A 26465-nucleotide genomic window follows, 5' to 3' on the forward strand; every position below is an offset into this window, starting at 1 on the left:
TATTTGCATGGTGATAGCGAGGGGAAAAAAGAGAGAAGGGAATTGCAAACAAGAGAAGGGATCTAATTAGCCCATACACGTACAACCTTAAAGTTGTTACAATCTGTGCAAGCAGCAATCACTACAGGAAGAAAAAGTTGAACATTGCAAACATTGTCTGCAACTATCATTGTCCCTCTAAAAACAAATTCTCATGTAAAAATTGGGGCCGCTGGCGATGCCAATGAAGGGGTGGATGAGAATAAGAAGGCAGCACTATGTAATCAAAGTCTCACTTGATGGATCAACCTGCCTGTAGTTTAACCCTGGTGATTGTCTTTTGGAATGTCAAGGTCTTTGAATATCGGACTGTCAACTCCGACACCCATTGTGTTGAGGCCATTGTCAACATACATAACAGTACCAGTGACTGCAGAAGCCAAAGGTGATGCTAAGAAGGCAGCAGCATTGCCCACCTCATCTGTTCGATCAGTTTTGTAAACTTAGTAATGACCATCGGTTGAAGAAAATGAAGAAATAAAATCTAGTGGTAGGGAACTACTCAAGATCACCTGCAGATAGCTCTTTTTGCAAGGGTGCATTGGCTAATGAATATTCAATCATAGTATCAATAAATCCAATTGCTTTTGCAGCACGGCTTCTTAGTGGACCTGCGGGTCAAGAAAGTTGAGGCAATAGCAACAAAGGAGATACTTGTAAAAGTACTCAAATCTGCTGATATCAAACAAATCCAGACTACAAGTGTAGTGTAATTTAGTACCAACTTAAAACTGCACTAATCCAGAAATGGGACAATGAAAGACGGTGCTAAAGCAATTGTGTTATGTATAGCAGAGACTCAACTTGCCAATGAATAATATCTTAAGTGTTACATATAGCAGAGACTCGAAAGTTTTTAAAGCATCTAGTTATAGCTATTGTGTACTGATAAAGAGCAGCCTATCTAGTTATAGCTACTGTGCACAAACAAAGAGCTACCTATCTAGAGAACTGAGTTGAGAACGAAAATAAAAAATACATCAGAATTTATATTCCAATCAACTAGGGTTACTGAACAAGATGGCCCCAAATTATATTCTCTGGATATGCTTACATCTTGATTAAAACTGGTTGGTGGAGGTAAGGCCATGGGCAGTGGTACAACATCCTAGTGATCAAAGATAAACTAAAGGCATTGGCTTCAACAGGATTGTTAAACTCTGTTGAAAAAGATGAGAAATTGATAGAAAATTGAGGGGTGAGTTACCAGCAGATATTGTGTTGACCCTGATTCTGTTTTTCCTTCCTGCTTCAAATGCAAGCACCTGTATAAGAATAAATAAGTCAAGAAAATCCAAGTTGCTTTGTATATTCATACATCAAGAGCAGAGGTAGAAAGGAAACGAATACTTACACGTGTGTCACTTTCAAGTGCAGCTTTGGCAGAACTCATGCCTCCACCATATCTGCATACAAGAAAAATTGAAACTATAAGCTATGAAAACTCATAATTGTGCGACTCCAGAAGATGAAAACATCAAGACAAACATACCCTGGTATGATCCTCTCTGAAGCAATGTATGTGAGAGAAATAGATGAACCACCTGCATCAACATAAATCTGTTTAGATCATGTTTGCATGTCTAAAGAAATTAGAGATGTAACTGAAAATGCTGCAAGATTATACAAGAAAGAAGCCATACCCAGATTCATAATTGGAAGGAAATGCTTGAGTAAAGAAACATACGAGTAACTGGATGCAGATATGGCTGCAAGATATCCTTTTCTTGATGTTTCCAAAAGGGGTTTGCTGACCTATTAAGATGCTCATTGTTATGTAGAAAATATAAAAATTCATACAAGGTTCAATATGAGAATTTCTTTTACCTCCGGTCCATTGGCAAGCGAGTGCACAAGGATGTCAATGCTGCCAAAATCCTGTTTGACAGATTCAGCAACTTCCTGCAAAAAAATGACCATATAGAAGGTCACTGGATACATAAATCTGTAGCCCATTATAAAAGTTGAAAATCTCTAAGATGATGGAGAAACCACATGCTAAACATGTCACGTGTGGAAATTTAAAAAACAAGCAAGGTTGTCTGTCTGGAATCCTTTATAAGACAACGAAACATCCAAACAACCTATATTCAAGGGTAGAAAACTAAACAACAAGATATCAAAATCTTTCAGTCTGAGAATAACTAAAATCTGATCTACAAGTTTGAAATTTTGGGGTAAAGCAACACAAGGTAAACAATTTAAATCATGGAAATGCAATACAAGGTTAACGGGGGCTCTTGGAAGAATTCAACATGATAAACAAGGGAACTACAAATTTATGGGCCCATACCTGAACAGTCCATTTACTGGATCCAGCATAACGTTTATTTGCTTTCACCTGCAAGAAATAACATAAAAGCTTGTTATGTCAAAAGATGTTAGACTGATTTCATGTATTGCACATAGACTATATTCTTCTCGTCCATTACATCTTCAGGTACATCCTCAGGGTTGTCAAACACTGCATCAAGGGGGTATACTTTGGTGATATCCATCCAAGAACCATCTGGCAACCTGAAGAGCCGGATAATTGTTAGTAGATTCCCTTTATAAGTCTCACATCAGAGCATAAATTAGATAACCTCTAGCATCTTACACGCGAGATTCATCAAATTTCCCCCGTCTCAGGCTTGTTTCAAAAATGTTCAAAGCCTGCAAAAGAAGCTTCCAAGTCACTAACAGAATACTTTTACATGGCATAGAAAATTTAAGCAAACAAGAAAAAAGATATTGTAAAGAAGAACGGTAATTGATCTACTAACAGGCACCCATGTTCCGACAAGAATTTCAGCACCTGAAGCAGCAAGAGATTTTGCTATGGCCCAACCATACCCATTGTCATCAGCTACACCAGCAATAAATGCCCGTTTACCTAAACATTGCTTTTAGTTTAGATGATCACGGATTTGCAGAAGTACTAAGTGTATTCAAAAGATGGCAGAAAATGGCCTTTTTAGTAGCATGCAAACCTAAATATAGGCAATTCAAGGAGAATCTCAAAAATCAACTTCAGTGCTAAAAGAGGTTTGGCAAGAAGATGACTGATTTAAAATAGATGTTGATTCCATCATTTATAGAGGGGAAAAAACGTTTTCTAGATTCTGCTTCCATAAATGCTAAGAGCATATGCAGGCAAAGAGTTGAGCATTCTAGCCAACAAATAGAGAAACAAGAGAAAAGCAAACGTACCTCTCAAATCAATTGGCAATCCAGACACTGGCTTACTGTCACTAGATTCAGACGTTGCCTTTGTCACAACCTTATTCAATTTAACTGAAGATGACATGAAAGTCCTTTGGAAAGGCTGAATAGACGATATATGAGAACCACTCGCAAGCTTAGCCCATGATGCCCCTTTAGAACTGGCTCCAAGAATAGCAGCACCTGCCTTGACCACTCTGTGGGAAGAGGAAATGCAGGGCCTTGCAGTTGCCATTTGAAGGCCAGAAGCCGCAGTTGCCGCCATTCTTGATAAAAATAACTTCTTAGAAGAAAATTGAGACCTGCAGAACATCTAAAGATCATTCACCATGCTTCACCACATGAAATCCATCTCTATAATATCATCTCAAAATCCTGCCAAGACTAAGCACTCCAAAGGTAGAAATCCATTTATGGATCACGAGTCATGAACCGAAGCATATTAATTACTAATTTTCAACATTCTATGTCACGAAAATTTGGCATTTGCATGCTATGCTTTCATGAAAATCACTATTTTCTCCATAATTTTTTTTTAAAAAAAAAAAAAAACTTGTTACTCTCCATTCTTGTGACTTCTTGTCATCTTAAAAAACTCTCACTCCTATGATGAACAAAAAAACCACCTCTATGAATCCAAGGAAAGACAATAAAATTGAATAGCAAATCAAAATACTACTGGAACCAAGCTAATGGAGCCACAACATAAAGAACTGCACCAAGAAAACTAACATTATGAGCTAAACAGAAAAACTACAAGCTAAAATGTGTACTTAGTCAAGATCTAAAAAGAACATATCTTTAATTAACTTCAATCATTCACAAACATCAACCAACATAAAAACAAGCAATTCAACTTCAAAATCCACCAAACCATCAACCCCAACTAGCTCAAATCTCATATTCTAATTACAAATCCAACCCAAATTAGAGAAAAACCAATAGATTAGGCATTAAAACACGCACAAACAGAGAGAAAGTAAGTGAGGGTCAGTGTGTAAGGCTGTAAGCTACCTTTGGAAAATGTAGACAGCCAATGTGAAAAATTAGCTTAGAAAAGAAATGGGTTTTCTTCTAAAAAGCTAATAAAGAAGAAAATTTTGCTTTTGGTGAGAGTTACGAAGGAAATGTTGAGCCTTTTTTTAAAAGAAGAGAAGGGTTTTTGTGGGTTTTTTCGACAAGATCGAGGCTCCTAGATTGATTGAAAGCTGACTCTTCTGTTCTGTTCTGTTTGTTTACTTGCTGTTTCTTTTATGGTTATTTAGCCTGGTGGCTAATAATCAAGGTTGGTCCTCATATTTTGTTACATTTGATCAGATCAAATTCTGTACTTTGGATTAGATTAGGTTTTAATTTCAATTTAATTTGATTTTGAGACTATTTATCTGATTTCGTTACTATTTTACCATCCAGGTGAATTCAATGTGGTATGATGTAATTGGAAAGAGGATTTGAGATTGCATTTAATTGAAAGTCGAGGGGTTGATTTGAATTAATTTAGAGTTTAGAATCTGGTTTGATCAAATACATGAAGTAGAGGGATTATATGTGATATTTAGCAGTGATTTAGACATCATAAAATGCTGTATTGATTTGGTGGGATTCTGTAATTTAATTAGAAGATGGGAAACTCAGCGTGACGTTTGGCCTTGTAACATATTGATTATTGGGTGGCTATAGGCATGGTTACAAGAACGGTCGACCTTTTCAATGATTTAAAATTATAATATTATAATAAAAAAAACCTTTTTTTTTTATCCATTCGAGTCTGAGTCCGTGTGTTTGGTACTACAGTAACTGTTGTGGTTGTGATTTAAAAAAATTTATTTTATAAAAAATACTTTTAGTTAAGATTTGTTTGGAAAAATATATGTTTGGTTAAAACTGTGGTTGAATAAAAAGTAATTTAATGTGTTTGCTTAAGAATGCTTTTGAAATTGAGGTTATAAAATAATTTAAAAATATATATATATTAATATTGATGGTTTTTAATTTAAATATTATAGATTTAACTATTGTTATTACATCATGAAATAAATAATACTTTATATAAAATATTTTTTATTGTTCCATTAAAGTATCTACAATTCCATCACGTATTAAATACATCCGACAAGAACTACAGTTTTCTTGGTTTCTTAAAAGCGCAACAACATCAGGTAAAATATAATCATGAACAAAATTGGGATTGAGATCAAATTCTGCAAATGTTACGTCATCAAGCGATCTCCGTCTAATTTATGTAGTGTCTTTTAATAATGTTTAACACTAGTTTTTCGAATAAAACACAATTAAAAATAAAAAATAATTTTTTTTTATTTTACTGGGTCGGACTCGGTTCAATGTATTTTTAGCTTTGGACTAGAGCCGGTCCGGCCGGAATAGTGGAGACATGCTCCACTGTTCACGTGAATAGTGGAGCCAGAGCATGGCTTCACTGTTCAGTGATTCCTCCGCGCAAGAAGCAGAAAAATTGTGCTTCTAGAAAACTTGCGGCACAACCATGATTTCTGGTGAGTCCTACCAACATAAACTTGTGTTTTTTGCTTAACCAAACAACAATATCTGTGATTGCGGGTGAACTTCACTCACAGCCACACTATCAAATCACCACTAAGCTTTTCAATGATTTAAAATTATAAACCATCTAGGTGGTGGCCCAGTGGTAAAAACTTGGGACCAAGAGGTTTGCTCCCTCTATGGTCTCAGGTTCGAGCCTTGTGGTTACTCATATGATGGCCATTGGAGGCTTACATGGTCGTTAACTTCAGAGCCCGTGGGATTAGTCGAGGTGCGCGCAAGCTACCCGGACACCCACGTTAAACTAAAAAAAATGATTTAAAATTATATTATTATAATAATAATAACTATTTTTTTCACCCGTTCGAATCCAGACTAAGCTAAGATTAATAAATAAATCATGGGCCAAATCTTATAACTAGAGCTATAGTTCCTTGTTAAGAGTTTGAAACTTATACTATGAAATAAAAGTTATTCAATTACTATAAATTATAAAACCAATTACCTAAAATTTGCAATTATTTTTTTAGTGTAATTTAAACCAATAGTATTAATCTCTCACAATAAATTTACCTGACAAATGAAAAGGTTCATCGTTAAAATTAGTCATTGATCCATACACGAAACCTTAATAACTAAAATTGGCCTAGGTTTGAGAAACCTGTCCAAAAAATAAATAAAAATGTGTTGGGATGGGTTCTTGTTTAATGAAAAATAATTTTTCCAATATGCCCAAAAGATAAAATACCCCATCTATCCATGAACCTGATGTTTCTTTTTTTATTTATTTGGCATTAGGGTAGTTTACGGCTAACAGGAAACGAATTATAAAGCATGGCGAGCATAGATATTAATTCCAGCCTGCTCTCACAGCTTAATTTGATAACTCGATGTTCATAACATGATTTATATCGAGTTTTAAAAATAAATAGAAATTTAACTAGTTAATTTGATAATTAATTTATAACTTGATAAAAACCTAATCTATTTTTTTAATTCTTTTTAAATAATAACATTAATTTATATCAATTTATCAATCTTATAACCTAAATTCCGAGTTAGGTTGCACTTGATAACTCTAATGATGAGTATGACGAGAAGTGAAAGACTTTTTTTTTTGAACAAGAAGATGGGACAAGGGTCACTTGCCAACTTGAGTAGTGCATTCTTATTTTTTGATACCTACATTTTAATTAGGCTGGTTAGTAATTGGAAACCCTAAAAATTTAAATTTTATTTTTATTTAAAATTAAATTTTTTTATGTCTTTAGATAGTTTTGATGTGTTGATATCAAAAATAATTTTTAAAAAATAAAAAATATTGTTTTAATGTATTTTTTTTAAAAAAATACTTTAAACCGCAACCCCTACCATATCTCCAAACACCAACCCTCTAGTATCACATTAAAAAAACTGTTTAGCAGTCCACCTTCCAGATTTTGAGGGTCTAATATATGCCCACACCTTTTAGAGGATTACAATGATCATTTTTCTTATTTTATTGTACATAATTGTGTTTCAAAAAGGGCAAATGAAGCCTATAAACATATAGGCAGTGAACTTATTGGGATGCCACATGCAATATGAACAGTGTACTATCTATTGGTGGGCAATAGTTTTGTATAATGAATTAAATTGTGCTCTAGTTTCAAAAATAATTAATAGAATTAAAAAGAAGATGTTTTTTGGAATAAATTAATAAGTATTAAATTTAACATAGTCAACACCTTCAATAATTAATTAATTTTGAAACTAGAGGAATTATCTTTAATTTATTTTGAAAAGTTAAAGGAAATAATTTATAATTCACTCGATCGAGTATAAGATAGAACATTAATGTAACCAAGATTCAATTATTTGTTATGCTTATTTACTTACCTTATGTTATTATTATAATATATAGTTGACTCTAATTAGGTTTAACAAAACACGATGAGAGTTAATTTAATTGGATCTAGTCGATTCAATGTATTTTAATTAAAATTTAATTTGATTATTTTTAAAATAATATTGTATTAGCTTAAAAAAAACATAAAACAACATTATTGTTTTTTACACTAGGGAGGAGCCAAGAGCCAAATTTAATAATTTGAAAATGAGTCACAACAAGTGGAAGATGTCCAGATTCATACTGCAAGAAACGGTGGGTGAATCAAGAGGTATGAAGGTTTGTTTTTGTATTTTAAAAATGTTTAAAAAAAATTAATTTTTTTATTTTTTTTTAAATTAGTATTTTTAGATCATTTTAATGCGCTGATATAAAAAATAATTTTTTAAAAATAAAAAAAATAATATTTTGATGTTTTTTGAGTGAAAAATACTAGGGGTGAGCAAAAAAACCGGAAAACCGAGAAAACCGGAAAAAAAATAACTGAAAAAACCGAACCGAAAAAAAAACCGATTACATTTTTGAAAAAACCGGCCGGTTCGGTTTGGTTTCGGTTTTATAAGCAAAAAACCGAAAAAACCGAACCGAACCGAAACCGATAAAAAACCAGAAAAAAACCGAGCCAAAACCGGAAAACCGAGCCAAAACCGAGCCAAACCGGTTTGAACCGGTTTTTTCCCTAAAAAAATCGAACCGAAACCGGTCGGTTTGACCCGGTTTCGGTTCGGTTTCGGTTTTTTTTTTCAAAAAAAAAAACATTTCGGTTTGGTTACTTTTTTTTGATAAAAACCAAACTGAACCGAAAATGATCACCCCTAAAAAATACTTTAAAAAATAACCGCAATCACATTTCAAAACAGACGATCAATATGACAAAAGGTGGGATACAACTTTTATATATATACTAGTTACATAACTCGCGCGATGCCGCGAGTTAAATTTTTTATATATAAATAAAATAAAAAAATTACAATTTAAAAATGTTAGGTTTTTCTGTAAAGCTATATCAAAGAGTCTTGGGTTTGACTGCAATGCCTGACCCAAAAATAATATTTATAATATTAATAGTAATATTAAACTTGCATGACCTAAGTTTAAGTGAATTTGATTGCAACACTAGACCTAATAACCTTGGATGTGGGTCTGGCTGCAAGGTCGTGTTATAAAAGTATAATAATTAAATAAATTAATGAAAAATAAAGAAATAAAGAAAAAAATCAACAGAAAAAAAAAACTAATGAAGAAAAAGAAAAAAAATCTGAATTAACTAGGTTAACCCTTCAACCCAGGTTAACCTTTCAAACCTGAGATTCACATCATGGAAGTTTGATAACTAAATAGAAAAAAAAAATTGACGGGTTAACTGGGTTAAACCGTCAAACCAGGTTAACCCGTCAAGTTCAGTATACGTGTCATGAAAGTCTGATAATTAAATAGAAAGAAATTTAACATTAACAAACTAAACTAAATGAAAAAAATTAATTAAAAAGAAAAAAGTAAAAAAAAAAATTCCGGGTTAACCCGTCAAACTCGGGATCCGTATCATGAAAATCTGATAACTAAATAAAAAAATAACATTAACAAACTAAATAAAAAAATTATTAAAAGAAAAAAACACAAAGAAAAAAAAATAAAAACAGAAAAAAAAAAAAAAAAAGTCAGAGTATTTTAGTATATGTTATTATTATTATATTATTATAATAATAATTATAATATATAAGATTACAGCGTGGGGAAAGCTAGAGTGCTTTTCCCCGTGCCTTTTAGAGTATGTTATAATATATATAAAAGATGAATTGAAATGGACAGTCTCCGGGCCTGAATATATGATTTGATAAATGAGGGTTGCACAGTATAATATATATGGTCCCGTCCTTATCACTTTTTCATCTTTGTTTTTTTTTGCCCTGAAATTAATCAAGTTCCTCTCCCAATTCTTTCATAAAGTTTTCCGAGCTCATGTGTACGTCAGTTAATATGTTCTTTTTATTCAAAATGCTATTCTTGAGAAAATATAAGTTTTTATTGGTGCATTAAAAGTTGTGGCTTAAATTCGTGGTTAGACGTTCGTTCAATTATCATCGTTTGAAAGAATTTGGATTCGAGGAGTCCTCTTATGTTAGAGAAAAACATGATTGTTAAATATTATATATTTGAAAAAAATTATAATTCGAGATATATTTTAAGTTAAACAAAAAAAATAAGATATTAATTTGATAAAACATTAATTCTAATAAAAATAATTAATATAAGTTAATTCAGTAATTTAATGATGATGCAATTAAGGCTTTTTTAAGTCTATCTCCAAACCCAGACTGACAAAGTCTCATAATTAGAACGTAACTCACTTTATTATGTATGGGATATACTGATACTCTGTAACATCTCTTTACATTGACAACTTTCTAGTTTTTATGCATTTTCCTTGCAAGTCTAACGTTGTATCCACAAATATTTCAATGAAATATAACACAAGGTAACATTTATTTTATTTATTTTTTAAAAAGAGTTTAGAAAATTAATGAAATATATATATATATCATTGAAATCAAATAACAGTACAACTTACTTTAAAATATTTCATCTTTAATCCATGATCATGCAATATGTAAAAAGATTTTATTAAACTCAAGTGAAGCTTTACTCTCACTAGACTAAAGTACAATAAAATCTTTCTTTTTTTCAACTTGACAAAAGATTCAAATAATTTTAGGTTAAATAGTACTGTACACAAACAAAAATCCTAAAGCTTAATTTGTAATCGCTGAAAAGGTCTTCTTAAGAATCAATTATCAAAATAGATTCATCTTTGTAATTAATTCAATCTTGATCTAAGCCAGATGACCTGCTAATCTCAATATTGGCATATGCATGCAGCCAATGGCACCTAACCATTTACATTCAGAAGACTTCATGGTTAAGACATTTAATTAACTGAAGCCACGAGGGAAAAAATGGGAAAGATCGAGGATCCTAGTTAAGCCATTTTTTGTCACTCAGTACCTGTCTGGAAACAAGGTTGCAACTGCAATTCAACCTCATTAATCTGCACCCCAAAAAGCCTAAACCCTTTTTGTTTGACCTTGTTTTTCAATGTTTCCTTCTCTTCCTTCAATTCTTTCCCATCCTTTTGCAACTTCTTTCTCATATTTTGCCTTAAAACGACAGCCAATTCTCTCTGCACATCCTCCGTTTGGTTAAACCCGTCAACCTTACCGCCTTGGCCATTGCAATAAACTACGTCAATCATGGAAAAGTATTGGCCTTGACCATGTTGCTCCAATACCTTGTTTGGGCAGGCACATGTATAAAATATAATGATGTCTTTTTCCTTCAATTTTTTCTCCTTAACAAACCTATTCCAACCCTTTGTGAAAACAAAGCTTTGGCTACTCCTCCAATAGCAATATCTAAATTTCCAGGACTTCATGAACCTGTCGTAAAATATGAGTTCTGTGTCATCTACCCCAGCAGCATTTAGTACCCTATCATCTTCAACATCTTTAAAAATGTTGGGGAAGTACTTAACAGCAAATTTTTTGGGTATCACAAGTCTATTAAGCTTCCCTACATCACTTGGTGTTAGATCCTTTTGAAAAAGTTGTATGCATGAGAATTGTTCATCATCTGCATGCACCCTCCTTCCATTGGGATCATCACTTCCACCAATTTCTTCTCTTTGTGATTGTTTCATTATAAAATCCACAAAAATCTGTTGATAAGATCCATCTCTAATCATGTTCAGAATCTCTTCTGTACTGTATTGGTTTTGGAAGCTAGGCTCTTGAACATTGCGGTCGTTCCATGGAAAATTTCGATGTGAATCCGTGCTTCTGAGCTTTATGGCAGCACTATCATAGGCCATAGCTGCTTCTTTCTCAGTCTTGAATGTTCCTAGCCAGATCCTTTGATGATTTGAATATATTTGTGCACCCCAATGTCCATTTTTTTGTGGCACAATGCCTTTGAATTTTGCTACATTACCGATATTGCTATGAAGCCTTCCAAGTTTGTTGCTTGTGCTAAATGCCAAAGTTTCCACATTGATGGTGGGACTTTTGGCACTTGAAATCATGCTTGATGATGCATCTTGATCTTCCATTGCGACTCCAATTTGAAACATGAAGGCATATAGAATATATAATTGTTTGAGCAAAATAACAAATGAGGCAACAAACTTATCTAGATTGGAGGAGTAAATGTTGCATGAAACATAAGGGAGTTTTTATGTGGGAAACAAAACAAGTTAGGTATCATTTGACAGCCAAATCAAACAAATCACATTTTTCAAAACAAAAAAATATTGTTAGGATGAAAACAACTAATTCTATTGGAAAATTTAGAACATAAATGCATTATCTTGCAAGTAAAAACAAGTTTGAAAAGGCCTTGTACCTTAATATAGTCAATTGTTGTTTAGTTTGTTACTTAGGTTAGTTGCAAGCTTGCATACATATCTTCAGGTTTCATATATTTTGTTAGGTTTGAGACCCCTGAAAGGTTGACAAAAGACAACTTGGCTGCTTATGTAGAATGATAGAATCCTTACCTAAATCCAGATTGTGAAGTGGTTAAGAGTGTTAAAACTTTAAGAAAAAGGGAAAGGTTTCTATTTATATATCTAAATTTCAAAACCCAAAAAGGCTAATCCCCTTTGCTTGCTTAATTTAGCATTAATGGCTAAGTTTTGTTGCCATAATCCAGTTGCCTTAATTACCTAGTATATGGGTAATGCCATTTGGTTTCCACAATTACTGGAGGAAAAACAAACAAATCACTTGCTGTAAGAAAGAGGGCACCAGCAACTTGATGAATTTGTTCTTCTTAAAATTAGCATTTAGCACATTGTAATCCTACCTGCATTCATTGGTCAATAAAAAAAGAATGCTACGACTCATTAATTATTGTAACTTTCTGTTTTTATGCGCATATATATATATATATATATATATATATATATATAAATAAATTAATTAATTAATTAATGCTCTTATATATCTTCAAAAAAAAAATCTCAATATATACGATCTAATTAAATCAAGAAATTGATGTGAAAACGAACCTTCACTTAAGTAGAAAATCTTAAAATCACAAGAAATTAAGGTGAGGAATCATACATTCTCTAGTACGTAGTAGCATGGGTATGCAAATGATTTACGCATCAAATTTTCCTTGAATTGTAAATTCTAATTTTGACGTTATTTTTTTTTACTAAAATTGGCTATTTGTTTTAGTTTTTTTTAATAATCTAATGCAAGTAGCATGCATGCTATATATAATTATTGATTAGCATGTAAAGGATTTAATTTTCTTATGCTGTTTCCTGTTTGGATTATTGATAAGAACACTTAACAACAAGACTAATATAGGCTTGCTTATAAAGCTTATTTATTCTAGTTCTTATACGCTATACTTTTGATGGATGGTAGCAATTCTAATTTTGTTTTGCAGTCCATTTTCTCAAAATGTGGCTGAAAATATTTTTTTCTACCTACTTTTGCTTGAAAGTTGACCTACGAATAATAAGTTGTTTGTCTTTATGTTAAAGAGATAGATATTAGACACAAAAAACTAAAATAAATTCAAAAATGTGATTTTTCTTCATAAAAGACAACCAAGTTGTGACACTATTTGCACTATCTGGCATCACTATAGCAAAAATTAAGTATAGTGTTTATCACTGTTGCTCATGCATGGTGATGGGTTATTTAGAATTTATGATTTGATAACACTGAGAAGAAGTGAAATTGAGGAGAGACTATCAAATCTCAAAGAAAACTAAAGATTTGGTGAGGAGGGAGATGCCATCTTTTTCACATGAAAATATTCTTCCACTGGCTATGATCTGATAATGGAAGGCATGACCAAGGTTGTGGCAAACACTCTTCTAAGGAGACCTCTCTTCCCTGTTCCATTTTCCACCCATATTTTCTTCTTTAATGGCAACAACAAAGTGTGCTGAAAATGACTTGCACCGTCCACCCTTCTTCTCACGATTGTTTTCCTATAAATTAAACTCTCTCGCACCATGCTCTTAGCCATCTTCCTCTTTTGCATTAATTAAACCTCCACCTCTCTTTTTGTTTGTGAGATTTCTTCTGGGGACTCCTCTCTTGCTATTATTCTGGACTGGTACTGCATTTTCTTCGTCTCGAGTTCGAATCTTACATGCTGCAAGATGGAAAAGAATTTTGATTTTTTTTTTGTTTATTTCTTATTTTCTTCTTGTTAAACATGGCCATGCATGAAGTCTGACGTCCCATGTCACGTGCCATTACATTATATAAGTGCTCTTTCCTGTTTCCTTCAAATTCTGTTCATGAATCCATATCTTCCTTCCATCCCTAACCAGTTTCTGATCTTATTTTGCAGAGAAAATATTCTATTGCTGCTATGGATTCAGACCCTTCCACCGATTATGTAAAAACAAATTCAATAATTAGTAAATACTCAAGATATATAAACGTGAATTTATGTTCTTGAATTCATGAAAACATTAACATTGTTGTTTTTATTTTTTTAAATGTAAGCAGGTGACAGGAGAAAGTGTCATCTCTAGAGAAAATGTAGCTGTGAACAGAATCAGAACTGAGGAAGAACACGATATTGCTAGCAATAAGCGCTCCATTACTTGGAAGAGCTCTGGAGGGTGGAAAGCTGCAAGCATCTTGCTAGGTATTAATAACGTAAAAAAAATGCGACTTCTTATATGGCTTGTAAAAAATGCAAGTGATTAAACTTATTTTTTGTTTTCTACTTCGTTCTGCTGCAGCAAATCAATGCCTGGCTACACTAGCTTTCTTTGGAGTTGGTGTGAATTTGGTTCTGTTCTTAACAAGAGTTCTTGGTCAAAGTAATGCTGATGCTGCCAATAGTGTCAGCAAGTGGACTGGCACAGTTTATCTGTGCTCACTCATAGGAGCTTTCCTCAGTGATTCATACTGGGGCAGATACTTGACCTGTGCAGTCTTTCAGTTAATATTCGTTTCGGTACGTAATATTTGAAATCTAAATCTATTTTTATAATTTTGATGTGATCTGCTAACCATGTTGTATGTTAATTAGGGGTTGGCGCTCGTATCGGTATCATCTTGTTATTTCTTGATCAAACCAGATGGATGTGGTGATGGAGAATTAGCCTGTGAGCCAACATCGTCGGTGGGAGTGGCTATTTTTTACTTGGCTATATATTTAGTTGCCTTTGGATATGGTGGGCATCAACCTTCTTTAGCCACATTTGGAGCAGACCAATTTGACGAGTCGAAACCGAAAGAAAAAAATTACAAGGCAGCTTACTTTTGCTATTTCTATTTTGCACTCAACTTTGGATCTCTATTCTCAAACACTATTTTGGTGTATTTTGAGGATCATGGAAAATGGACACTAGGTTTCCTGGTGTCATTAGGCTCTGCAGTTTTAGCCTTGGTATCGTTCTTGTTTGGGACACCTGGTTACCAGTATGTGAAACCTTGCGGCAACCCTTTGCCGCGAGTTGCTCAGGTGTTTGTGGCTGCAGTTAAGAAATGGGATGTTATCCCGGCGAAAGCTGATGAACTTTATGAAGTGGAAGGACCAGAATCTGCTATCAAAGGGAGCAGAAAGATTCTTCATAGTGATGATTTTGAGTAAGTACCGAATTCCTACTTTAAGCTAAGGATTCTTGTAGTGTTTTTGTAGCTTAATAAAAGCCTTAAATCTTCATCCAATTCTTTAGTCATCCATACTTTTCCTCTGGATCAGACTACGAAGTGGTCATTTTGTCAAGGCAAAGCCACATTGGAATAAGGTTTGTGTAAGGTTGATAGCCATAGTTTTTAGCTTTGAGCATGCCCGTGAAAGGGAATGGTAATTGATTTATGATTACTAATTATGTTTCTTTTATAATAATTTTCAGGTTTTTGGACAAGGCAGCAACAGTAACAGAGGATGATCTAAGTCACCAAAAGAATCCATGGAGGCTTTGCACAATAAGTCAAGTAGAGGAAGCTAAATGTGTTCTTAAAATGTTACCTATTTGGCTATGCACTATAATTTACTCTGTTGTTTTCACACAAATGGCCTCCCTCTTTGTTGAGCAAGGAGATGTCATGAACTCCTATGCTGGAAAGTTTCACCTACCAGCAGCTAGCATGTCTGCCTTTGATATCTGCAGTGTCCTTGTTTGCACTGGGATTTATCGCCAAATCCTCGTGCCATTAGCTGGAAGGTTAAGTGGTAATACCAAGGGGTTAACGGAGCTTCAGAGAATGGGAATCGGACTCATCATTGGGATGCTAGCAATGTTCGCAGCAGGGGCTACTGAGATTGAAAGGCTCAAGCATGTTACTGAAGGGAAAAAAGTTAGCTCACTAAGCATATTTTGGCAAATTCCACAATACGTTCTTGTCGGTGCATCTGAGGTTTTCATGTATGTAGGCCAGTTGGAGTTCTTTAACGGGCAAGCACCAGACGGGATTAAGAGTTTTGGAAGCTCACTTTGCATGGCTTCAATCTCCCTTGGCAACTATGTCAGCAGCATGCTAGTCAGCATGGTGATGAAGATTACAGCTAAAGGTGACAAGCCTGGATGGATCCCAGATGACTTGAACACAGGCCACATGGACAGGTTCTACTTCCTGATTGCAGTCTTAACAGCCTTTGATTTTGTGATTTACTTGTTCTGTGCCAACTGGTACACGCCTATCAACATTGATGACAGCCACGGAGGAATTGGGATGGAAAAGCAAGAAGATGATGCGCTTGCAAGAGTTTAATTAACTAGCTAGACCAGCTTAACTTGAACCAAAACAGGAGGCTAAGATCCCTCTCTCAATGGCCACAGCACCATCAGCTTGTTGGCTATTGCTAGCCTTCACCTTCCTTTCTAGAGTACTTTAGGATGACTCGTTTCCACAAGAAGAAAACATGACCTTTGCTTGCTGAGGAATGATTGCTTTCTTCTTCTGGTGCTAGGATTTGGTAATATTTATTATAAATAAGTTTGGCAGATCTTGATTAGGCTGTGTCAAGTTTGGTTATGCTTGCTCTTGAAGCTTTTAAGTCTGATACAGACTCACGATAATGAAATGTAATGGAAAAGCTTTTAAGCTTGGTAATATTTATTATAAATAGGTTTGCTCTTGAAACTCTCTGTTTTATTTTTAGAATAACTTTTATGACTTATTAAATCTCATAATATTTCAGAGTTTTAGCTGTAAACTTAGAACTTGATAAATCATAATTCTATCCTTTTACCACATGCGGCGTCGGTGGAGAATTCTAGGGGAAGCAGATCAGCATCAAGAAACAATCCACCCCAAATCCTATGGTTTTGGAGCCAGCAAAAAGGTTTCGAGAAATTAAAATTCCGAGTTTATTTGTTTTTATATTTTAAAAAATTCTCTAAAAAAATTAAAATTTTTATTTTTTTTATTTTAAATAAATATAATACCAAACAGGCTACTAGTCGACAAATTGGTTTTCTTACCAGTTTTGAGTTTAAAAATATTAGTAAAAAAAAACAAGATGAAGATGTTAGAATGTAGAGCACAATGTTGTATGAACTTCGTTCATCGGCAAGACAAATGCTTCATAATTGATACGGCAGAATATAATTAAAAAATATAAAATTTTAATAAAAGAGCAAGAAAAATAATAAAAAATCAAATTAAAATCATTATTATCATTTAAAAAACAAAAAATATAAAGATAAAATTGAAAGTCTTCAACAAAAAAAAACATGTAAAATCAGTAAATTGATAATATAAAAGTGACCCCCCTCTCTTTCTCAACCACGATGTTATTAAAGAATAAGGAGTATTTATCGTTGTTCAAGATTGTATGTATATTAATTAATTTTTATTATTCTCATCTTGGTTGGAATTTGTAAATGCGTCTAGAAGATCCCTTTCACTGTCTAAATCTATATATATAAAAAAATCCTTTTATTGTGTATCATATATTTCAATTGAAAATATAAAAGAATTCTCCATCGATATAGTAAATGATTATATGTTAAACAGTGCAAATCTTATTTAAATTAAAAGGTAAAAAAAAGTATGCCTTTAAAAGCAGACTAACAAATTGTTATTGAAAATTGCATGTTATTGAAAATGAAAAATGGGTTCTTGATAATATGGAAGATCAATGCAAGTGTGGCATTTGTTACTTTCTGTTTTTTTTTTTTCAGATTCTTATGTTGGGTTGGTTGTTGACGTGAGTGATTGCTGATAAAGTTGTGTTCTTGATGTTTGAATTGGATTGTTATTGAAAATGAATTATGGGCTTTTGAAATGGGATAGATGTATATAAGATTAGTGAGTATAAGGTTTTAGTTTTTGTTGATAGAAGCTGTGTTTCCTGATGACAAGTTCCAATTGTGGTCCAAGTATGTTATTGAGACTGGAATCTGGTTTTCTGATTATTTGATTGAGGACTCGTATAGGATTAGTGAATGCAGAGGATAAGATTTTGTTTGGTGTTTGCTCTCAGTTGTGGGATTTTTGATTGCTGATTTTCTGTTGCTTTGTGGACAGCGTCCTCTTTTCTATAGCTTCAAGATGGGACTTCCATTGGCAATTAAACGAGCTTTAAAGCTTTCAAATGTGGCTTACTTATGCTCACCTGCGTTGCTAGTGTTTCTTCCAGATCAATTTAAAAGTGGAGGAACAATGGGGCAGTTCATCACTGAGCAGATCATTCTGTATATTGGGAGCTTTTCTGTGTTTCTCTGTTGGGAATTGAGTCACCATTTACACCAGGTTAGCATAAATGTCCTTATTGTTTTTTATGCCTTCTGCTGTAGCTTGTGTTTATCAAAGACCATTACATAGAACGCGACTTCAATAAGTCTACGAATCAAAAAGCTTCATAACTTTGCCTTTCACGCTTTACACACACACACACACACACACACACATACACACACACACACTATTTGATGTCTGTTGGTATTTCTTTTCTATGCTGGACAAGTAAAGAGTAGAAAAGAAGTAAGAAACAATTTTTTTTTTTTTTTTGTGACAGGAGAATGTCCAATACTTATTGCTTGGAGGCAAGTTAACTGAATGTCCAACCACATTTTTCTTCCCTGGAAGGTTCAAACAGTAGAAAAGGCATATATAAAATTTTCTCTAAATGAGGACTAGCCAATGCTTTCATGGATAAAATTTACCAAATGCCTGTCTTTTAGTTGTCGTGCTTGAATTAAATTATAGGAATAATGTTCTTAATAAAAGATCTTCACTTGATTCAGTTTTTTAATAATATATAATGTTTTCTTGAGGAAGTTAAAAGAGCATAGTAGTGCTAAAAGTCCTGGGTTTCCAATGACGCCAGTACAGGTTTGAGTTTTGAGAGCAGGCTTTGAAGCGTCTGTCTGTCTGTCTGTCTTCAAATGCATCCTCTGGATATTTTACTTCAATGAGAGAACAACACTTTAATGGTCTTATAAATCTAAAAAGAACATAAAATAGCAAACCTTTAGTTCGGGAGTGTTGCAATAGGGTACCATATGGAACGACATTGTCATCTTATTATTTGTTTCACTGCTGCATTACTTGCAAGGAAAATTACTTTGCAAATGGCTATATGCTTGTGTTATGTTGTGTTGCTTGTTTTATAACTTTGCAATATGTTATGTCCAGGCATTACCTCTTACTTTTGAAGATAATTAGACATTGTTGTCTTTCTTCTCCCAATCCCTACTTCTTTTGACATCTTTCTGTTACTATGAAGGTACTTATTTGCACCGCCGAAAGGTTCTGCAGCAGCAGAGACAAATCCCAGTGAGCCTCTCCTTGCAGCCCTTAAGGAGAGCATTCCGGATTCTCTTCCGCAGTATCTTGCATATCTTGATCTTTGTATGGTTTGTGAGAATAATGTAGATGATTGGTGCCGAGCTGCATTTTTTGAAGAAACTGGTGAGACTTACAAAAAAGTTGTTGCTGCGTGCTTGAGGCCTCAGGAACAGCTTACATCTAACTTGAGTGAAGTCTTGGAAGGTTGTTATGTTGATAAGGCACATCAATTATCCAATCAATTGCAGTTGCCAACTGACTCTCAACTGGATTCAAAACACTATGAATCACTAAACAACTTTCAGGTATGGAAAGTTGGCACTGATGACACTGATTTTTTTAATTTAAATATTCTGTTTTTAAAATGTTTGTTGTAGTTATTTTACGTTGCTTTCTCGTAAACAAATCATATTACAGATAACATTGTCAATGTTCTAGTATTTCAATATGCTGTTTGGCAGATGATATCTCTGATTTTTAACATTCATTTATATCTAGGTTAGCAAGCTTGTCTGATGCAGCAGAATCTGTTGCAATGCATCTGTTACTTTCAAATAGTGTTCAAAATTGATTTCTAGAAATCTGTTCGAATAGCCTATTGATAGAAGAAATCTCTTGTACTGCAAGCATCCTATGATTGAGGGTTTTTGCCACCTTATGTGAATTATTTTACCAATATGAATCCATAGACAATTTAATAATGTTTTTCAATTCCCACAGAAGTATGCATGGTGTGCCAAGGCAGTTGCCTCCTTGACTGAACGGTCACATGAGGAGGATAGATTTGGGGTTGCACAACTCATTGGTAGCAATGTTGCTGTTCTCTCAACACTTATCTCTAGCCTGCTTGCTATTGAAGTTTTCATGGGGAAGAAGACAAGCTTGCAACCCCAACATTTGATGGGGCCAGTTACTATTAAATGAAATACTCCAAGTACAGTACAGGAAGAAGAGATGTTGCGACAGCAAAAAAGCGAGGTGGTCCTCTACTTGCAAGAACTTGTGCCATGGCTGATGTGCTAAGGAACTCAATCTACGGCATTGTGTCTGCTTTCCATGATGAGATGCTCACGAGCACCAAAGCAGGTGTTCTTGAGAAGGATTGGGTTACTAAAAGTAAATCCCTTTTCAAAACCTATGAGCTGCTGGTACAGAAACTGCATCATTTCCTGGATTTCCGAGCTAGCTAGCGAGTTACTTGGTTGCTTGTGGTTGGCATCGTCCAAGTATTCTTGTGTCATTTAGGGGAAACAGCATCAAGGAGATGAGCTTGTTTGTTGACCTGGAGCTACTCACAAAGCTTTAACAGGTAACTTCAGTTTTGTTCTGGAGGATAACTGAAAGTGCAACTATAAAATCATGTTGTATGATTGGAAACCTCTCAAGGGTTGAGTTGAGATGCAAAATGATTTGAATCAAATGGTAGGAGATGTAATGGCTACTGAGTGTTTGATACAAATAGTTGCACAGGATAAATGTGACCTCTGAAAGACAACTATTTGAACATATTTTCAGAAAAAAAAAAAACTACTAAACCTCTGCGGGAAACATCCTTTTAACCCCATCCAAATCTCTCGTTTGGTACATCTGGCTTTGGTCCCATTTTAGCATAGCTGTGAAACCTCTATGGTCTTGGAGGTTCGGTTCAAGTTAAAAAAAAAAAATAGAAAAAATTGACTGATTTAATAAAAAATCTGGGTTGACCCGGGCAAAAGCTAGCCCTCAACCCACCGATATTTTTATTTTATTTTTAAAAAAGATGTATTTTGAGAGGTGGGTTGAAATCTATTTTTTTTTAAAAAAAACAAAATTGCATTTAACAAAAAGAAAATTCAAGAAAAAATAACTGGTTAAAGATAAGATTTTGATCAAGTTAGCAGGTTTTTTATGGGTTAGTCAAGTATTTTTCTTTGATTTTTTTTTTTAATCTAGAGTGGTTCAAGTTTTGGGTTGGTTAGGTCCTCAATAACTATTTTTCAATATAGTAAGGATGAATTATTAAATTTTAATAACTATAAGGACTAAATTTATCTTATCTACTTTTCTATCTCCATGACGATAGAAAAGAAGAGTACACAATACCTCATTCACAAAATTTCTAACATCACCGCCTCCTCACGCACGCCCATATCACGTGCGCGCCTCTCTCATAATTTTCTAAATATAAATAAACCCCATTTAAACCTAATTTTCGATTCCGCTTCTTATTTTTCATTTATTTCCCTTTGAAGTCCCTCTCTCCCCCGCCCGCTCTCTCCTCCTCCTCCACTTCAAACCCTAACTTTCCTCTTATCCCTCTCTCTCTCTCTCTCTCTCTCTAGGTTTTTTTTTTCCTCCACTCTTCTCCTCTCAAGTTTCTCTCTTCGTCGTAGCTAGTTAGCTAGCGGAGGAGGAGCCGAAGCAGCAGTAGAGGTTACTGAGTCTTGGATCTGAAATTACTTATAAAGAGAATGGAATTCGGAGGTGGTCACCGCAAGAGAGGCAGACTCGACGCTGCTTTTAATGGCAATGGCGGCCACAAAAAGACCAGACAAGGTACGATTCTTTTTCTTTTTTTCCATCTCTCTCTCTCTCTCTTCTATATATATATATATTAAATTTAAATTTTATTTTATTTTATAATTTGTGCTTCTTAGTTAGTTCGTCACTGTAGAAATGCTCGGAATTTATTTGATAGTTAATTATATATTTTTTTAACTAATTAGGCTAAGTTTGTTTTAGGATTAATTAAGAGTTAAATTGTTAAATATATTATCTGTTTAATTATTGAGGCATGTGTTTTAGTCTGTTTTGAAGGTAATTGTTTATAATTTTTTATTTTTCTAGTTGAGTTTTTAGTGTGGTTAATGGATGTTTTTTTTTTTTTTGGAATACGGTAGGCGGGTGCATAAATTTGTTTTATTTTTCCTGAGTTTTGGTTGAATTACTTGCTCTTGTTTTTGTTCCTGATGTGAATGAATCTGCTTGGTGTCCGGAATTGCTCAAATGAAGAAATGGCCGAAAAGAAAATGTTGGAGTTGAATTTTTTTTTGAAAGAGGATATGATTTATTTATTTTGGTTTTTTGGTGGGTAATCAAAAGCTTAAAAAAGATAGGGTTTTAGACTGTCTTCTAGCTTTATTGTTTTTGTAGTGCGGGATTTTTTTTAAAAAAAAAAGAGCGATGGAACTGTTTTGGGCAGGCACTTTATTGTTTAGAAAACTACTATTGGGTTGGTATCTATACTTGAATGTTTAATGGGGTCACGTAGTTTATCTATTTCTATAAAATTTTACTATTTGCATTGTTTATATCATATAAAATCATCATGTTATCAATGGTAATGAGAATGAGTAACATGATGAGAGAGTTTCTTAAAGCTCGGAGGTTAATAAATCACTGAAATCTTAACTGAGAAAATTAATTAATTTTGGTGCAACAGAAATGGAGTCCTTTTCAACTGGTATAGGAAGCAAATCGAAGCCATGCACAAAGTTTTTCAGGTTCAAATCTTAACCTATCTAAAATAAATATTCAAAATGCTGTACATCTATTTGTAATCTGTATAAATTGTAAAATAAGGTTTCTTACAAACTTTTTTTAATTGCAATTTGAAATCACTGTGATTTGGACTGATGGATTGGGAAGTTAAAGTTGTGGTACAGGTTTTCCTCTAATCATGATAACCAAGACAATTGAACAGAAACGGTTGATTTCAGAGTACTATTGGATAACTACTTGCTCGGACATAGTAAACTGAAAGAAGTTTTACAGGATGCAAAACTTGCCCACCTCAATGGCTATTCATAATTTGCTATAATCTTTGCAAGTAAAAGCCATGATACATTGATGGGTAGCTAAGAACTGCCTTATAAAGCCCGGAACAGGCTCCATGTGACAGTTGAATAAAAGCGTGGTTCAGTGTGTGATGTATTTTGTTTCTGTAGTTGCAATGTTTGTTTTGTTCTGTATCCTATAACATCACTGATGAATGCAACAATCATTGGACTAGGGTTTTTTTTGGCCTTTTATATGATGCTCTGTCAAAATAAAGACTATCTTTGGATGACTTAAGTGGTTATTTCTTAGCTCTGTTTTGCATTCTTAAAAATGTTTTCATTGCTTTTCAATTATCAGCCAGTAGAAAATGTCTCTCCTGTAATCTGTTTTCTGAGACATAAAGGCTTGAAATTCAATAGCAACCTTTTTTTTTCATTTGTTAAATATTTGAAGGAATTTGTTTTTCTAAAAAGTGTTTGCTGACAGTAGCTGATCTATTGATTTCAATGTGTTAATTCTGAAAAACTATGATCAAATTAAATTGGGAAAGATGAAAAATTGAAAAGATTGATGCTGGTGGAAATTGTTTGACATTTTTTATTATTCATGGTATTTTAATTTGGGGGGGTGGGGGTATTGCTGGGAATGAAAGTGGACTTGTAGTTACTGAATGTATTGGGATTGATGAAAGGTTTTTAAGTATTGCAGATGGGGGTGGGGTGGGGTGAGGGTATTCCAAGAGGATGATGCAGGATCAGCAACTTATAAACACATTCTTAATATTAGTTTCATTAAAAGGTGGATGTCATGATAAGTAATGGAAACTCATTCATTCATGCTTATCCACAGTGAAAATGAAAGAGAAGGATTAGCGGATAATTTTACCATTTGATGGGATCTTATGCTTGGGATGATGGAGAGGAAGATGGTGGGATGATATGGGATTGAGATAACTGGGGTCATACTTAAAAATAAATGTGACATGCTTCTAGATTAGCAATGAGTAGGAAATTCTAGATATGTAGGATTCAAGTTAGGGTGCTTTCAGTTTTAGGAGTTAATGCAATATTGATTCAGTTACTGTAAATGCATTTGATAGAGCCACATATTTGTAAAATTTTAGTTTTGATGCTGCTAGGCACAATAATCTGTTCTTTTAAATTGAGATTTTTGTTCATTTTGTGAAAGGTCTTTGGTTCTTGAACTCTTAAATTTAGTAACTGTCCTGTGTTCTCAAAACTAAAATGGTTTGAAAACTTAAAATAAGTTATGTGTTCTATCAGTTTGTGATATGTTGTGTTTTCTCATAATAACAAATGTTGCAATTTGTTTTAACTAGCTTTTTTTTTTCTCCTGTGATGTGGGTAATTTTATTGACAATTGATGTCAACTTCTGTGTTTAGACGATGGGTTTAGATAAATTTTTTGAATCCCTATTTTTTAGGCCTTCCCTAACAATGTTAAGTTAGATTTTGTAATTGTGCTTTCCAAATTTGCAAACATTTTTCATATATTTTTTATATAGATTGGGTAATCTGCCTAATTGAGATGGCTGCGATGATCTTTGTTCTTGCTACTTGGTGCTTTGTTTTCTTTCTTTGTGTTTAATGCTTCATTGCTTGATTTGGTTGTCTGGGATAAGGTTGAATGACCGGGCTGTTAAAATATATTCTCATTAAGGTGGTGATGATTGCATTCAACTTTTAATAGCGTTTCTAAAAAATTGCATGGGATGGATATATATTTAGTTTTATCATGTGATTGTTGGTTAATTCATTTTCTTCTTCCTTATGCTAATGAAATTGGAATATGTTCTAGATTTGTTATGGCATCATTAGACTATCAATGAGCCAATGGCCTTGGCAACCCTTTTCTGAATTCAAGTCAACCTTTTTACCTTGGTGCATCAGAACCGTCTTTGTTTAGTAAAAAAATAAAAATATATTCTCATACCCACCCCCCTCCCCCCCTAAAAAATTGTGCATCAGTTTTGATTTTGAGTCTGATATTTAATTTGATTCTCTTGCAGCATTTAGTTTGAGAAATGTGAGCTTGTAATTTAATAGATTTGGTGCTGCAGAAAAGTTCTCATTGTCCGGTCCTTTTTCCATGCTTTTGTTTTGCAGTACTTCTGGTTGCCCATTTGGTGAGGGATGCCACTTCTTGCATTATGTTCCTGGTGGCTATAAAGCTGTGTCCCAAATGCTTCCAGCTCTTCCACCAGCCTCTAGAAATCAAGGTGCCCCGCCCCCTTCTTTTCCAGATCGCTCTTCTCCTCCATCTGTGAAGTCCCGTTTGTGCAATAAATACAACACAGTTGAGGGTTGCAAGTTCGGTGATAAATGCCATTTTGCCCATGGTGAGTGGGAGCTTGGGAAGGCTTCTGCTGCTTCATATGATGATCCTCGTGCCATGGGGCCAATGCAGGGCAGGGCTGCTGCTCCATATGATGATCCTCGTGCCATGGGGCCAATGCAGGGCAGGATGAGTCGGCACATGGAGCATCCACACCAAGGTCATGGTGCTGCAGCAAGCTTTGGGTCATCCGCTACTACTAAGATCAGTATTGATGCTTCACTTGCTGGAGCCATCATTGGGAAAAATGGTGTTAACTCTAAGCATATCTGTCGTGCTACTGGAGCCAAGCTTTCCATAAGGGAGCATGAAACAGACCCTAAAAAGAGGAACATAGAGCTTGAGGGTTCATTTGATCAGATCAGTCAAGCAAGTGACATGGTTCGCCAGCTTATTTCAAATGTCGGTCAAGCCTCTGGACCTCCCATGAAGAACTCATCGATGCATTCTTCTGGCGGATCAAATAACTTCAAGACCAAGATCTGTGAGAACTTCAACAAAGGATCTTGCACTTTTGGGGATAGGTGCCACTTTGCACACGGTGCCGAGGAATTGCGCAAGTCTGGAATGTGACCTCACTTTCACTACCTCGTCTCTCTTCTTCCTGTGTTAGGACATACTCTTGTTATAGCCTTTGGTGTTTGGCGTGGTTACCAAGTATTTTGGGATTCAAAGATAGACAGATGCCATCTCTAAGAGTTCTAGGTTTTTCTTTTCGCAATTTTTATGATCTCTTTGTTGTTTATTTGTTTGTTGGTCTGCCATCGTTACTGAAGTCTCGGGATAAATCTTGCCAGGTTGAACTTAGGGCTTCTTTGTGGGACACAGTTTACCTACCGCTTACTGGTTCAGTCTCTTAAATTTGGTTTTGGCACTTTAATAATTTAAACTTGTTCTAATGAAATAGGTTTCTGAATGAAATC

At 34.2% G+C, this 26465-nt stretch overlaps 5 protein-coding genes across 5 annotated transcripts; 3 read left to right on the forward strand and 2 right to left on the reverse strand.

The window, feature by feature from the left end:
* Window positions 1-42: 42 nt before the first annotated feature.
* On the reverse strand, window positions 43-4484 carry LOC127905084 (enoyl-[acyl-carrier-protein] reductase [NADH], chloroplastic-like). The gene is made up of 13 exons (XM_052451390.1): window positions 4258-4484; window positions 3232-3545; window positions 2805-2914; window positions 2639-2694; window positions 2472-2556; window positions 2333-2380; window positions 1867-1941; window positions 1683-1794; window positions 1532-1583; window positions 1394-1445; window positions 1247-1304; window positions 552-650; window positions 43-460 (listed from the first exon to the last, which is right to left on the reverse strand). The coding sequence occupies exons 2-13, from the start codon at window positions 3506-3508 to the stop codon at window positions 300-302; spliced, it is 1185 nt and encodes a 394-aa protein (XP_052307350.1). The 5' UTR covers window positions 3509-3545; window positions 4258-4484; the 3' UTR covers window positions 43-299.
* Window positions 4485-10643: 6159 nt separating this feature from the next.
* LOC7463612 (AP2/ERF and B3 domain-containing transcription factor At1g50680) lies at window positions 10644-11753 on the reverse strand. The gene has a single exon (XM_002303989.3). It carries the CDS (start codon window positions 11751-11753, stop codon window positions 10644-10646), a length of 1110 nt encoding a protein of 369 aa, XP_002304025.1.
* Window positions 11754-13639: 1886 nt separating this feature from the next.
* LOC7463611 (protein NRT1/ PTR FAMILY 7.1) lies at window positions 13640-16776 on the forward strand. Its single transcript, XM_024597292.2, has 6 exons — window positions 13640-13783; window positions 14024-14071; window positions 14185-14326; window positions 14424-14641; window positions 14717-15276; window positions 15546-16776. Exons 2-6 carry the CDS (start codon window positions 14045-14047, stop codon window positions 16402-16404), a joined length of 1806 nt encoding a protein of 601 aa, XP_024453060.1. The 5' UTR covers window positions 13640-13783; window positions 14024-14044; the 3' UTR covers window positions 16405-16776.
* An 820-nt stretch (window positions 16777-17596) lies between these two features.
* Window positions 17597-20992, forward strand: LOC18097247 (uncharacterized). Its single transcript, XM_024596387.2, has 3 exons — window positions 17597-18390; window positions 19367-19733; window positions 20149-20992. Exons 2-3 carry the CDS (start codon window positions 19494-19496, stop codon window positions 20350-20352), a joined length of 444 nt encoding a protein of 147 aa, XP_024452155.2. The 5' UTR covers window positions 17597-18390; window positions 19367-19493; the 3' UTR covers window positions 20353-20992.
* Window positions 20993-21611: 619 nt separating this feature from the next.
* Window positions 21612-26463, forward strand: LOC7461390 (zinc finger CCCH domain-containing protein 14). Its single transcript, XM_002304855.4, has 3 exons — window positions 21612-21963; window positions 22850-22910; window positions 25314-26463. The coding sequence occupies exons 1-3, from the start codon at window positions 21879-21881 to the stop codon at window positions 26113-26115; spliced, it is 948 nt and encodes a 315-aa protein (XP_002304891.1). The 5' UTR covers window positions 21612-21878; the 3' UTR covers window positions 26116-26463.
* The last annotated feature ends 2 nt before the right edge of the window (window positions 26464-26465 follow it).

Source organism: Populus trichocarpa, chromosome 3, assembly GCF_000002775.5.
Source record: "Populus trichocarpa isolate Nisqually-1 chromosome 3, P.trichocarpa_v4.1, whole genome shotgun sequence".
In the NCBI taxonomy this organism is placed as follows: domain Eukaryota; kingdom Viridiplantae; phylum Streptophyta; class Magnoliopsida; order Malpighiales; family Salicaceae; genus Populus; species Populus trichocarpa.

Bases quoted from the DNA above. Each gene is read 5' to 3' on its own strand.
- LOC127905084 (XM_052451390.1), bottom strand. From the start codon at position 3,508: ATGGCGGCAACTGCGGCTTCTGGCCTTCAAATGGCAACTGCAAGGCCC. The intron at 2,557-2,638 runs GTAAGATGCTAG...CCGGCTCTTCAG, and splicing joins AAATTTGATGAATCTCGCGT to GTTGCCAGATGGTTCTTGGA. The intron at 651-1,246 runs GTAACTCACCCC...CTTGACCCGCAG, and splicing joins GGTCAACACAATATCTGCTG to GTCCACTAAGAAGCCGTGCT.
- LOC7463612 (XM_002303989.3), bottom strand. From the start codon at position 11,753: ATGGAAGATCAAGATGCATCATCAAGCATGATTTCAAGTGCCAAAAGT.
- LOC7463611 (XM_024597292.2), top strand. From the start codon at position 14,045: ATGGATTCAGACCCTTCCACCGATTAT. The intron at 14,072-14,184 runs GTAAAAACAAAT...AAATGTAAGCAG, and splicing joins CAGACCCTTCCACCGATTAT to GTGACAGGAGAAAGTGTCAT. The intron at 15,277-15,545 runs GTAAGTACCGAA...AATAATTTTCAG, and splicing joins CTTCATAGTGATGATTTTGA to GTTTTTGGACAAGGCAGCAA.
- LOC18097247 (XM_024596387.2), top strand. From the start codon at position 19,494: ATGGTTTGTGAGAATAATGTAGATGATTGGTGCCGAGCTGCATTTTTT. The intron at 19,734-20,148 runs GTATGGAAAGTT...CAATTCCCACAG, and splicing joins AATCACTAAACAACTTTCAG to AAGTATGCATGGTGTGCCAA.
- LOC7461390 (XM_002304855.4), top strand. From the start codon at position 21,879: ATGGAATTCGGAGGTGGTCACCGCAAGAGAGGCAGACTCGACGCTGCT. The intron at 21,964-22,849 runs GTACGATTCTTT...TTGGTGCAACAG, and splicing joins CCACAAAAAGACCAGACAAG to AAATGGAGTCCTTTTCAACT. The intron at 22,911-25,313 runs GTTCAAATCTTA...TTTGTTTTGCAG, and splicing joins CCATGCACAAAGTTTTTCAG to TACTTCTGGTTGCCCATTTG.